The sequence below is a fragment of the Macrobrachium nipponense genome, chromosome 26, assembly GCF_015104395.2.
Source record: "Macrobrachium nipponense isolate FS-2020 chromosome 26, ASM1510439v2, whole genome shotgun sequence".
In the NCBI taxonomy this organism is placed as follows: domain Eukaryota; kingdom Metazoa; phylum Arthropoda; class Malacostraca; order Decapoda; family Palaemonidae; genus Macrobrachium; species Macrobrachium nipponense.
Window position 1 is genome coordinate 45,747,689 of NC_087215.1, and position 15,000 is coordinate 45,762,688.

Sequence of the window (15,000 nt, forward strand, 5' to 3'; positions counted from 1 at the left end):
AATGAGAAAAAATATTTAAATTCTAATTTTCACTGAAAACAATGAAACTACTTTTGGACAATATGAGCCAGCAAAATTCTCTGCCTAATACACTGACAACTTTTACTGAAGTTTCACAATGAGAAAAAATGTTTAAATCCCAATATTCAATTGAAAACAATGAAACTATTTTTGGACAATGTGAAATGCTACCAATAAAAAATGTGAAAAAGGGAACATACCTGTGGTATAAAATCCTTGCTGGCAGTCCATGATGCCTTTGAAACATCACCATATGAGGCCACAACACCACCAGCATTGGTGCGTGAAGAGTACTTCTGTGAAGGAGTGGTAACAGCTGGCGATAAAGTGGCTGGAGAGAACTGGGCTGAGATGGAACGAGCAGAATTCATGTGACGTTTGGTGGCATTGTTGTCTGGTGTGATCTGCCTCTTGGATGTCTGAGTAGAAAAACGTGAAAATTATGACAATTCCACACTCGTCAAACTAAACCAAACCACCAGTATATAGAGCACATTTTTATAGGAATTAAAATTTTTCCTAACATTCAAACCTGAAGTTATTTACATAGGATTTAGATTGCTGACAAGTTAGAATGAATGTTTAATTTTCAGGCAAGGTCGTTAACTATTGAAAGGTAGGGGAGAAGTCCAACCCACCCATCCTATGCACTCCATTTTGCCTTAGAGAGAGAGAGAGAGAGAGAGAGACGAAGAGAGGGAGAGGGAGATGACTGAAGATGAGAGAGAGAGAGAGAGGAGAGGTAGAGAGGAGGAGTGGGGTGAGAGGGAGGAGAGAGGAGAGGAAGAGAGAGAAATACAACTGACAGTACTACACAGCATCTGAGCTACAAGCTGTATGACTGGCTACTTCCAACCCTTCCAGCCAAAAATGTGTCACGCTACAAGCCAATTAACATTGAGGAAAGCTGGTAATCTGTTTTGTGATTGGCTACTTCCAACCCTTCCAGCCAATAGCATGTCATAATGGAGAGAAGTCAACCCCCTATCTGTGGTTCCAGATTCGCAGATTTTTCTATAGAATATATATATACACATTATTCACTGAAAATTTGCCTATTTGCAGTATTTTTTGTAGAGAAATCTTCACTAATTACTGTATTTTCATATGATTTTCGAGACAAAATATTTTAGCTATTTGCAGGGGATTGTGGTACACATATCCATGAATAATGGGGGGGGGGGGGTGTGTGGACTGTACATTTGTAAAAACAATTACAAATGTTGGGACAATCAGTTTTATTTTATACACATTATGATAATGATTCATCAATATAATACATAATACAATATAAATGGATTCTGTAAGAGAAATAACATTTTGCTAATATTTTTCTGTTATTCATTAAAGGACATGCTTACTGAGAGAGAGAGAGAGAGAGAGAGAGAGAGAGAGAGAGAGAGAGAGAGAGAGAGAGAGAGAGAGAGAGAGAGAGAGAGGTATGTTTACTCCAGTAAGCTGTCAATGCAGCCACAGCACAAGGGACGAAACACTAACACTCTTGCAAACACGTACGTGCTGTGCCTCACTCATTGATGAAGAAAAGGCAAAGTCCTTAACCCTCAAACGCTTGATATGCCGACGCGGCAGAGATGGAGGTGATGGGGGAGAGGATGACGGCACTGATTTCTTACATATCCTCTTGGCAAGAGGGGCAGGAGACGAGGCAACACGCTTGCTCACAGCCTTCTCAGTCAACAAGGCAGCTAAACCTATCCTCCAAAACAGAGTCCAATCTCTTAAGAACCACCTAGCACAAGGCCTCAGATGGATCTGCAAGAGAGGACGCAGACGACACGGAAGGAAGAGGATACATCTTGAATGGCAGCGATGACGTCACGGGAGCAAACGAGGACGACACAGAGGAGCGAGGCAGAGCAGCAGCCCCAACCGACGACACCAACATAGCAGGGAGAGACGACACTTGAGAGAACTGGGAATGATCTCACCAGCGGCGCGGAGAGAGACGACACAGCCTCCCCCTGACCCGAGCTAGCGGCAGGCGTCACTGGCAGAGCGATACAAAATGGCCGACCTTGAGAACAAATGTAGAGAAGGCTGGGGGTGAGGAGGGAGAGCTGGGGGGGTCTGAGGGGGAAGGCGAGCATCAATGAAATGCATCAACAAACCCTCCAAGGAGAGTGAACCCTGTAGCCCAAGCGACAGCCAGAGCGCTGCCATTGTGGATGCCTCTGAACCTGAAATATAAGAAACTGAGGAAATAGCCTCCTCCCTCGAGGGAAGCAAATTAACTCCCGAGGAATAAGGGGCGGCATAACACATTAAATCAGCCTGAGGGCCTCCTGATACTTCCAATGATGGATCAGTGGAAGAAAAGGAAGAAAACACAGGCACAACTCTAGCATCATGGGGTGTGATGGCGGAAGAAGACAAAGCATCGGGAAGAGGCGATGAAAACCCTTCCCATGAAGGAAGGGTCAAAACTCTCATGATGCTCCCTCTTACTAAAAAATAACTTCAACTGCGCTCTAGGCCACACACGACATTCCAGGCAGGGATTCGTTATGGTACAAACATTAGCACAACACCTACTGCATGTAGAGTGTGGGTCTGTAGCTGCAGAAGCCAGAGAACGAGAATACGGGAAACCTTGAGTTCCTGGGCACATACGTTGGCGAGGCCGAGAAGCAGCAGAGGAAGCCATAGCACAAGCACACACAAACAATCAAAATAGCGAAAACAGGCAAACAACCAGGTAAAAGACCGAGAGAGGGCAACCACGACTCTCACCCAGGCAGTTAAGAAAAAGACTGAACGCTGTAGTGAGTGCATGGTCTTTGACCAGTTTTCTACCGCTATACACACACAATGCCAGATCTCAAGATTCCTTGCTTTTTCATCTCCGATTTTTAACCCGATTCAGGTAGGCGCTAGAAAATTATCCTATTGTTAAGACCGAAGGTTTGTTTGCATATGAACAATTAGTGAATTTTCCTAGATATATTTGGATATGTTCCACGGAAATACCCGCAATTAACTGAAGGTGAAATTGCTGATCTGTGATCTAGCAGGGGCCCACTATCATTTTTTAAATTTCTATTTGTTCCCACACAAATGCAAACCATTTTTTTTTACGTAGGCAGTGTCTGGACAAATCTCTGAACTGACTGGTTGGTTTTACCTACCCACACACTCCTGCACCTTTAGCTTGTTGAACAAATGGGATGTTGGAACAACTAGACTCCTGGGTGCAAAGTGATGAGTTTGCTTCATTATTTTGAAGAAAGCTTGGAGGAACCCAAAGCTGTTGGAGATGATAAAACTTGTTAATAAAACCAATGGGTTTGTTTCATTGTCTATTCCTCTCCCCTTCTCTTGAGAGTGGGGGACATGCATCCAATCAATCTACAAAAGATGGACAGGGTCCCCCCATATGTAGTCACCTGCAAAACACGTCCATCCAGCATATGAGGACTCACTACCTGCCTTTCTGTACTATGAGAGGGAGGTAAAAGATAAAAAGGGAGGAGACCAGCCACTCACAAACACACAACAAGACGCTACCTGTTCCCTAGAGGAACCAGATGAGCTACACAACTGTTGGGCAGCCACAACAAGACCCAAAAAGAATGTGTCCAATAACTTGTGGGCAATGCCCCAAAGGTAAAACAAGGTAAATGTTGTCTGGCATGACCACATGCCTACTCAGAATACCAGTTGAACTGACAGGTTCTTAATGAATGTAAAGGATGGGGAGATGCCCCCTTGATGTCTCTCAAAGGCCTGAAAAGGTGCCAAGTACTCTTGAGGTAGTACTGCAGCGTCCTTACTAGACAAAGTATCATCCCGATCATTACCTACAGAGTACTCTAAGGAGAGGATTGAGAAGGACTGGAATCTGGCATCAGGGACCAATGGATTCTAGGTCTTTAATAAAAATTCCAGGACCAACGGATTCTAAATCTTTACTACAAATTCCGGGACTAACTCAAGTATAACAGATGCCCATCTCCTCAAGTGCTCAACATCAAAGGTCATGAAGCTTGCCTACTCACTTTGGCAAAGCCAGAACAAGCAGAAAAACAGTCTTTAGAGTCAGATCTCTGTCTGACGAATCTCTCAACAGATTATGTGGAGTATGAATTAGGCTCCTTGGACTTGGACAATGTCATGTGCCATTTGGGGGCCAGAGTTCTCAGGGTGGGCAAGACTTAGAAAATTCTCAGAAGCATAAAGATCTCCCAAGAAGACGAGATCTAAAGAAAGGCAAGGAAGTCTACTACCAGAGATACCCAATTGACAATACCAACTACAGAAGATGGCCCATTTCCCCTAGTACAGTGCTGACAGCTCCACCTAATGTGCTATTGCCCACTTGTGCATCTGCATCGTCAACCTTTGCAGCTGGAAGGACACTAGTCCCTCCTGCTTGTTGACACATGCCACTACCATAGTTTTGTAGATCATGAACACCATGTTGTGCCCCATCCCTGTCTTCAAATCTTGCAAGGCTAATAAAGCTGCCTCGAATTTCAAGGCACTGAAGTGGAGGTGTCTGTTGTTCTGGTCCCACACACCTGAAACCAACAACTTCTCCAGGACTGCATCCCATTCCACAATTGATGCGTTCAACAACAAAAGCACCTCAGGAGGGGAATTGCCAAACAGCACCCCAATTAAGAGGATCCTTTTCTTTACCTACCAAGTTAAACCTCCCCTCACCAGAGACCAATACTCCATCATCCTCCAATAAACAGAGTGGAGGTAAAGCTGCCCAAGAATGACCACCATCTCAAATGATAACAGGTGACCCAGAACAACCTGCCACTCCCGAGCAGGTCCTTCCTATTGAGAGGTACTTCTGCTTAGGCACAATGTCTGACTCCTCGAAACTGATCACTACACTCAGGTCACAACAAAACTTGAGAAGACAATCTCTGTCCTGAACCAAATGCGGTAATAAGCTTGCCAGCACCAATTGCACAAGTACTTCCAGATGCACCCGTGCGAACGAGGCCAAACCGAGATCAACGTGAGCACCTTAGTAAACAATGTGCCCTGAACTGGAAAACTGTCCCCCAGAGGGTGAAGTGGAGATACTTGTGGGAGGACAAATGAATAGGTATTGAAAATACACATCTCACATCTCTACCAAAAGCATGAAGTCACCCCCTCTGATGGAATCGAGAACCAAACAGACCTGGTAAACGAACCGGTTCAGTACAGAGAGAGGTTGACGACTGGCCTCCAGCCACCTGTCACCAGGGACAGGCAGCCATAAAAACCTCTGGAGAATGGTCTCTCACGACTTCAATAACACCATCCCGCAGAATAGGAATCACCTCTTCCCAAATGGTGAAGTCCTTCTGCATGCCAGGAACCAATGTTTTGAACCGGAACGGATCAAGGGTGAGGGGTGGCAAATACTTGAGCGAATGTAGATACCGTACCCGATGGGTATCCACTACCCAGGTCCCTGCTTCATGGTGCCTCCAAGTTGTCAAGTGGCTTGAGAGGCACCCTCCTACCATTGGCAGCAAGCAGGGAAGAACACCGCTCCCCAGTGTCCTCCACCCTACTTCTTTCCCTTGGCTCCCTCCCCGAAATGGGGAAGAGGGCTGAAAGGGGCACAGCCGTTCATCTTTCACTACAGGGTCAGAGAAAGCCAAGTACCTCTGCGAAGTGCTGAGAAAGCCCGGGACTTTCTCTGCCCCGAAGAAGGTACAGTCTGACCTGAGGGTCAGGCTGCAGTGCTACACAAAAACCCAGTCTTAGCCACTGTCTGGTAAACAAGTTTGTTGTTGATTTGAAGCCTGTCCACCACAACCTCTAGCAAAGAGAGAGGAGGATCCTTCCTGAGCATCAAGGATAACTCAGAACCAATAAACCTAGAGATTTCAGATCACACAGTGCCTCGCTTCTTCAACACTAGGTTATCCCACATGTTTGCTGTCTAGTGGAAGTAGATAATAGTCTTACCTCCAGACAGCGTCGGTCTCGGCCTGTGAGAGGGAGATTCCCTCTGCACGAAGATGCTCGAGCAATTGACTGGGGCACGGACGGGTTAGCCCTGGGTCGACCCGCTTGGTCGGCAATGGGCTCTCCAAGGAAACAATACTTCCTCTGGTGACTTTGAGGCAGAAGTGTTTTGCATGGATGGCTGGACCAGGGAGAATTCTTTTGACCAGAACCAAGAGAATTTACCTAGACCAAAACCACAATATTTTTGGGTCCACCGGGAAGACTCAACGGCAGAGTCCTGGGGCACAGGACCCTGTAGGTACTGGTTATCCCAACTCACTAAAGCCCCCTGGCAATCTCTTGACCATTCAAATGTACATCCTGTCCAGTCTGAGGATCGAACCAGGATTATAGGCCCCTGTGGATGGGCTGGGATGAGAATGATAACAAAACCAGTCCAAAGCCAAGGACCTGTCTGACTTACAGTTCCTGGAAAAATTCTGTGAGGAGGTGGAAGGGACAGGTAAGGGATCATGAACACCCATGCCTAGCCTGTCAACAAGAGAAGTCTTGACAGGAAAGAGAACCTATGGGTGATCATCAACCAGCGGTTATGATGTCCACATGGGTCAGAGTGAGTCCTGCTCATAGAAATGTGGGTAGGGGCTGTACCACTACCATGCTTGTCTTCTTGGAAGCTGGTGCTTCTTTCGATGGGGAAGACTGTGAGGGGACTTCCTCTTACCTGGCCTAGGTGACAGGGCCACTATCTTAGGAGTCAGGACCCCTGACCCATTCTTTTGTGAAGAGTGGGAAGGGGGTTGAGGGAATACTTGTATGCTCTCTGCTCACCTTCTCTCATTGGGCCATACTGGCAGCAGGTCCAGGTCCATTGACTGGGGACCTTTGCCAACAGACTACTGAGGCCAGTGCAACCTTTGAAAACGGCCTGCAGAGGAGGACATCACCCAGAAATGACATACAACAGCACCTAGGGAAACACACAAGGTTACCAAGAAAGTAGGAGCAATCCTACAACTGGCAAATACAGTCAATGCAGATACTGGAAGGCCCCCCATAGCCTATGAGTGATCAATAAGTTTAGAGACACTTGGCTCCCCTCAGAGACCTAGAGAGGGTCATAACTCCTTAAGTCCTCAACCTCCACAACATCTGAAATAGAAGTCAAGTTAGATTGTTATATGTTTACAGCCACAATGATTGAGGGTCAGCCAAAATAGAGGAGAAATCAGATACATGCCTCAAGTTTCCTCTCAAAAAATAAATAAATAAATAAATAAATCAAATAAAGCTGAAGTGATTGAGGGGTTTGCATATATAAACTATCACACAAAATATATTTCAAGAAAAAGAAAGAAAGAAAAAAAAAACAGGAAGTCAATGGCAGCCAGCCTAAAGTAAAGTGCAGTGATGTACAATGGGTGGGTGTGGCTAGAGCTATCCCCCTACTGTTGATAGTGAACGACCTTGTCTGAAAGTTATAAGGCCGTTGCAGCTCGTGCTCGCAAGCTAAATTCTATGTAAAGAGCTTTAGATTTGTATTCTGTGGGAACACTCAGGCATGGAAATTTATGGATACTCTCTGCAGTACACTCCGCAGAAATTTGAAAACATAATAAATATAAATATAAAACATGAAAGTGGTGAGATAATTACCTGGCAGTGGAGTCCTTCACAGGCATGGGGTTGGCTGTCAGCCATTTTTGGTAGAAGAGTATGGATCTAGTCATGGAAATAAGAACATGCACTAGAACCTTACCCATCCACCACTGAGCTGTAAAACATACTATGCCTGCTGCAATCCCTTAAGAGACTGTCTGTCTTAAGCCTCCTTTGGAATAACCTGTTCACTCCTACACCTTATGATCCACTTTGCTACTCTGATACATTGCCTTACTATGTAACCTATTATTGGAAACAAAATATAAACACATAACTTACAGTGAAAGAGTTTTTCAAGTATCTTTAAATTAACTTTCCATTATTATTTACAACACACACTTATATCTATACGTATATATATATATTATATATATATATATATATATTATATATATATATACACACACACACACTTATATCTATTGATATATATATATTATATATATATATATATATATATATATATATATATAAATATATATATATATATATATATATATATATATATATATATATATATATATCAACACATATCCACAGGTAAAAAATAAGAGACAGGGTGTAGGTCCTGACCGGTTTCAAGCCATTGTCATGGCTTGAAAATAAAGAACGAAAACCGGTCAGGACCTACACCCTGTCTCTTATTTTTTACCTGTGGATATGTGTGATAAATGAATCACGTGCTAAAGTGATTATAATCATATATATATATATATATATATATATATATATATATATATATATATATATATATATATATATATATATATATGTCATCATCACCACTCACAATTATTAGAAGTGATGATACAGTTGTCTTAGTTATCCTGTTGTACTACCAAATTAAGAGGAAAATTAAGCAAAGATGAACAGTGGGGCTCCCGTATTCACGTTCTCTGGATTCACAGACTCACTGATTTGTGGATTTCTCTCTGGACCGCATCTACCCATTATATACGGGGGGATTCGCCTAATTGCGGGTTTTCCAACGATAATAATAATTAATTAGTGTATTTTGATGTTATTTTCTTGACTAAATACATTTTTATGATACAAAAATTATTTACTAATTTTCAAATATTAATATTGATTAATACTGTATTAGTAAGTTTAATAGGATTAAATATCACATAATAATAAAAATAATAATTCTCTCTCCTACAGAGATTTATGTTTTTTTGTATGGTAAATAAATGATTATCTATTTTCAAATATTAATATTAATGTAAACAGCAATAATATCAATTCATTTAAGAAAATACTATAGTGAATTTGTAAGATTTTAGTTTATAAATTTAAAAAGTTATGTAAGAATGAAGGAAATCCCAGTCTTCTCTCTCTAACTCCAGGTACTAAAGCTGTCAAATATATCAAGTAATGTGACAGGAGGGGGAGGAGCTGTTATGTTGTTGCCACCAAATGTTCATGTAATTTCTCTCTCTCTCTCTCTCTCTCTCTCTCTCTTACTGAGAGCAAAATTTTTCTAGTACATGTACCTAGGTTTATTAGTACTTTCAAATAATAATAATATTAATATAAATGTAATTACAAAATTCATATTGTGATAGTATTTTAACCCTCTTACGCTGAAGGGGTATAATAAAAATCGTCTCCCCGTATGCCGAGGGGGTCTTGGAGTGAGTGCCGAAGCAGAAAAATATTTAGTATGCAACCATCAGAAATGAAAACAAATATCATTATCATATATAAATAATGTGATATAATGATAGTGCGAAAACAAACTTCATATATAATTGTATTCAAATCGCGCTGTGAGTCAAAAAACGGTTACAGCTAACGAGTTAATTTTTTCGTTGTATTGTACACTAAATTGCGATCATTTTGGTATATAACACATTGTAAAACGATCGAAGCAACACAGAAAATATTATCACAAAATGATGCATGAATTCGTAACGTGCGGACATAAAAAAAAATGTTTTTTTTTTAAATTCACCATAAATCTAAATAGCGTTCTAGAAACTTCTAATTTGTTTCAAAATGAAGATAAATGATTGAATATTACTACACTTTAAGAGTTTTAGCTTACAATTGCAGTTTTCGACCATTTCAGATGAGTTAAAGTTGACCGAATGTCGATTTTTTTATATATTATTTTATATGCAAATATTTCAAAAATGAGAAAAGCTACAACCTTCAATTATTTTTTTTGTATTCTACATGAAATTTCGCACATTTTCATATATAAAACTCTATGAAACGCCTAATATGAAACGGAGCAAATATTACGAGAATGCGACGTACGCATTTCGGAGATTTGCAGCAGAGAATCCGCGCGCAGAGGGAAGGAAAGTTTTTTTTTTTTTAAATTCACCATAAATCTAAATACTGTGCTAGAGACTTCGAATCTGTTTCAAAATGAAGATAAATGACTGAATATTACTAGACGTAAGAGTTTTAGCTTACAATTTGCGTTTTTTTGCGACTATTTCGGCAGAGTCAAAAGTTGACCAAAACGTGGGTTTTTTTTCTATTTATCGTGATTTATATGCAAATATTTTGAAAATGAGAAAAGCTACAACCTTCATTATTTTTAGATGTATTCTACATGAAATTGCACACATTTTCATATATAAAAAAACCTTTATGTAACAGCTAATTCAAAATGGTGCAAACATTACGACAATCGGACGAAAAAATTTCTGATTTTTTTCTGAAGAGTTACTGCGCGGACGTAAGGAAATTTTTTTTTTTTTTCATAAAGTCAACACAAATTGAAATATTATGCTAGACTTCCAATTTGTTGCAAAATGAAGGTAAATGATTGAATATTACTAGAATATAAGAGTTTTAGCTTACAATTGCGTTTTTCGACCATTTCGGTAGTCAAAGTTGACCGAGGTTGAAATTTTGGCACTTATCGTTATTTATATGAAAATATTCAAAACTGATAAAAGCTACAACCATGGGTTGTTTTTAGTTGTATTGTGCATGAAATTGCATACATTTCCATATATAAAACTTTACGTAACGTCTAATTTAAAATGGTGCAAACGTTAAGACAATTGCACAAAAAATTTATCGGAAGAGTTACCGCGCGGACGTAAGGAAAATTGTTTTTTTCATAAATTCACCATAAATCAAAATATTGTGCTAGAGACTTCCAATTTATTGCATAATGAAGGTAAACGATTGAATATTAGTAGAATATAAGAGTTTTACCTTACAAATTGCGTTTTTCGACCATTTCGGTAGAGTCAAAGTTGACTGAAGGTTGAAATTTTGGCACTTATCGTTATTTACATGAAAATATTTCAAAACTGATAAAAGCTACAATCATGAGTATTTTTTTGTTGTATTCTACAGGAAATTGCACACATTTTCATATCTAATACTCCATGTAACGGCTAATTTAAAATGGTGCAAAAAATATGTCAAAGTGACAAAATAATTTGAGACGTGTCACTGATACTTTTTAGTGCGATAAGAAAGAAATTCGCGCTTGCACGCGTAACGATTGTAAACAAAACAACGCCTTGATCCATGAGCTCTCACCATTCCCCAAGGCGAGTGATTCAAAAGTTTTTGCCTGGTAGGCCTATAAGTATTTTTCTGCAAATTTTTTAAAAAACTTTTTTTTATCGACATTTAATACGTCCAATCGACACCCGACAGACAATTTATGTCGATGTTTAATAAGTCCAATCGGCGTTAGAGGGTTAAAGAAATACAATAATCTATCCATTTCACAATTTTAAATATGTCATAGTGGTAACTCTCTCCCTCTGTTTCGCTGGAAGCTTAGAAGTATTTTCTGAGAGAACAGAGAGATAAACACCTCTCTCTCTCTCTTTTTACTGATATGAAAGAATTTTTATGGTACTAGTATGTAAAAATGTTTATTGATATTTTCAGTTGTTAATAATAATAATAATAATAATAATAATAATAAAATTGTAATTACAAAATTCGTATATGGTAGTATTTTAAAGAGATAAAAATAACCTTTCCATTTCACATTACGTAAGTATACTCCTCTCTCTTACCGAGATGATAATAATAATAATAATAATAATAATAATAATGAAAAAATAATAATAACAATTTCAAATGAAAATTCTTCCCTTCGTCTTTTCCTGTATCTATTTCCCTACCTTCTCTCAACTTCAAGAGGACACTTTGGAGCTTGGGAAGGTAAGCTGTCAAATATGTCAAGTAATGTGACAGAGGAGGGGAGGGGAACAGTGCCGTATAATGGTCACTGATTGTAATGGTTTTAATGCAATTCACCTCTCTCTCTCTCTCTCTCTCTTACCGAAATGAGATAATTTTTAAGTAATGTGACAGGGGAGGAGGGAACAGTGCCATATAATGGTCAATGATTGTAATGGTTTTATGCAATTTCCCCTCTCTCTTACCGAGATGAGAAAATTTTTATGGTACATGTATGTAGTAACACGTTTATTATTAATATTTTCCAATAATAATACTGTTTTTATGTATAATAATACTATAACTGTAATTACAACATTCATGTATGAGTATTTTGAATACAATAATCTTTCCATTTCACTCTTCTAAATACTGTAAGGACAACTCTCTCTCCACAAAATATCATGTCATAGTACTCTCTATCTCTCCCCAAAGATACGTTTGTCATAGTGGTAACTCTCTCTCTCTCCCTCTCTCTTGGCTGCAAGTGTTAAAGTACGTATATACCTTTAAGGGTACTAATGTTTAGGATTACTTTGAAATTAATACAATCTCTAAGATTAATACAGTAATATGATAATAATTTAAGGTAAATTTGATGTAGGATGTTACATAAGGTATACATTAGGAGTTTCTATTTCTTCATTCTTTTATCTCTTTCTCTCTCTCTCTCAGCAAAAGAACTGATGGACAGACAGATAATTGTTCAGTCCTCTCTTTCCCTCTTCTCTGGAAAAGACATGTATTTATGGGAGGGGAAGAAGTGTTGCCTACAGAAGTTCATTTCAATCTTTTGATATTGGCTGTTTATATATTTCTAAAGGTAAAATGTTTCAGATGACTTTGAAATGATATTAAAATACCAATTCAATGTTATATTTGATGTAGGATAATACTTTAAGTATACATTTGGTATTTGAACTTTCAAGATAGGCAGAGGTAGGATTTTTAGAGGGGAGTTCTAACTATTCGCGGGGACGCCTGTTACCCATCCCCCACGAATACGGGGGGAACACTGTACAAATACTATATGCACGCTGGTCACTCGGGAAAGTTTGTCACCCAAGAGAGATTTATGCCTGCGTCTAAAAATGCTGCAACAGTTGGGAAAGAGCTGTGTTCAACGTTACCAGCAGCACATGCACTTACAGGTTGACGATGCAACCAGTGGTTTCTTCAAACTCAGAAAATGCACTGCTAATACTATCCTTCAAAAACACCAAGATACTCTAATACAGCTAGTGGACTTTCACTGTGCAGATAAGGAGACTGGGCTAGAAGCAGCTAGAAAGTTCATCTTTTTGATGTATGAAAAGGGTATTAAAGGCAAGTCATGTAATATCCTCAATGAGCTGCGCTTTCAGATGGCAACCTCAACTGACAAACTAGTGTCCTCTCTCCCACTTACTGATGATGCCTTCATACTGCATGCTCTAAGATGAAAGTTACAGACCATAATTTGGTGCAGTGGCCATATTGCAAAGCCAAAGATAATAGATCTTACTAATTATGGTTGGATGAAATGTAGTCAAGATCTGCAATATGTAACAGTTTGAAGGAGTCTGCCCCAAAGGAAATATGTGACTTCAATCCGGTCTTCTGTAAGAATGAAACATGCACTGATGGAAGGACATGTCCATGCATCTTAGCAGGCCTAAAATCTATGAGATATGCAACTGTGACAGTTGTCCAAATACAACCACTGTAATTTAAGATAATGAGGATGAGGCTGCGAGAGACGAGTAAGATTAGTTACTCGTGTTTATGTTGCATGATGATACCATTTACTATATTTTGTTTGTACTTTATCTTAAACGTCTCTTATGCCATTGGTCGTTATCTTCTAATTTTTGCCTTTACTATCTATAGTAATAGATACTATTACTATAGATAGTAAATGATGGCACTTCCAAATGATTAATCCCACAAAGAAATTACATGCAGATGTTTTTTGCAAAATTGCTTTACAACCATAATAAGTTGTGTTAGCTTATTCATTTCTGTCATTTAGAAAGCCCATTAAATTTTCTAAAACAATGAATAACGTAAAAATGTTCATATCTGTGACCGTTTCTTCGTGAACGTAAATGAAATTATGTTTTTCCATTTTTTTCACTACTTTTGTAATAAGTCTCTATTATTTACTTTTATGTGCTTCCGGCAATAAAATGATGGTCATGTTATGATTCCTTGTATCATAAAGCATATATAACTATGCCTTATTTATGTTTAAATCTATTGTAAGTGTAAGAATATGACAAAGAAAGCATATACACTGCGCAAAAAATTCTAGGGAAGTTTACGGTAAAAAGTGTTGAAAAAACACCTTGCCCAGGGATATTGTTAAGTACAACTCCATTTCTGGAAAGTAGAATACTAAAGCTTCAATTTGATACCACATTCAAATTGTTATACCACCAGTAGGGGCTTCATTTTTAGAGCACTTTTTAGCTGTCAGCCACAGCACTATAAAGGTTTGGTGTTCCACAGAGATACTAACTGTACTTGGAATAAATGTGATCTTAAAAATTACCCCCTCACGGGACTTGCATATCTGAGGGTGACTCAACATATTAGAAAAAACTAAAACAAAACAACACTGGCACGACAGCACTAGGAAATTAGAATGAATGTGGATTATAACAATTTGAAATTGGTACTAGAGTTCTGAGCCAGAACAACTATGAAAAATGAATGAGAGCAGTTTTAATACACGTGTTTATCCAATAATACAGTCTACTTACTGGAGAGGACCAGCCAAAGGTTCTAAAAAAATCCAGGAACTTGGAGAACGTCGATGCAACCTCAATGCACAAAATTCTGATTCATAAAATCTTTGCACCAAATATTATGCAATAAAACTTACTAATATATTTTAATGAAACGAGGCATGATCCGACCTCCAGCTTACTCAGGACGCATGCAAGATTTTTTCCCCCTCACGCATAAATTTTAAAAATTATATTCCTAACTTTTAACGTAAATTAAAACTTGCTAAAACCTACGGTCAAATATTGCCTTGTTTCACCAACGAAAATAAATACACTATATATATATATATATATATACACACACATATATATATATATATATATATATATATATATATATATATATATATATATATATATATATATTATCAGAAACAATTTTTCATTTTACATTTTCATTTTAATAAATATATCATAAATATTCTATCCT

General features: G+C 38.7%; 1 protein-coding gene across 1 annotated transcript in view; it reads right to left on the reverse strand.

The window, feature by feature from the left end:
• Positions 1–15,000, reverse strand: part of LOC135200248 (DNA polymerase alpha subunit B-like) — a 234,176-nt gene that overhangs the window by 132,675 nt on the left and 86,501 nt on the right. The window contains 1 exon segment of the mRNA XM_064228711.1: positions 222–440. Coding sequence (XP_064084781.1) covers positions 222–440 — 219 coding nt within the window.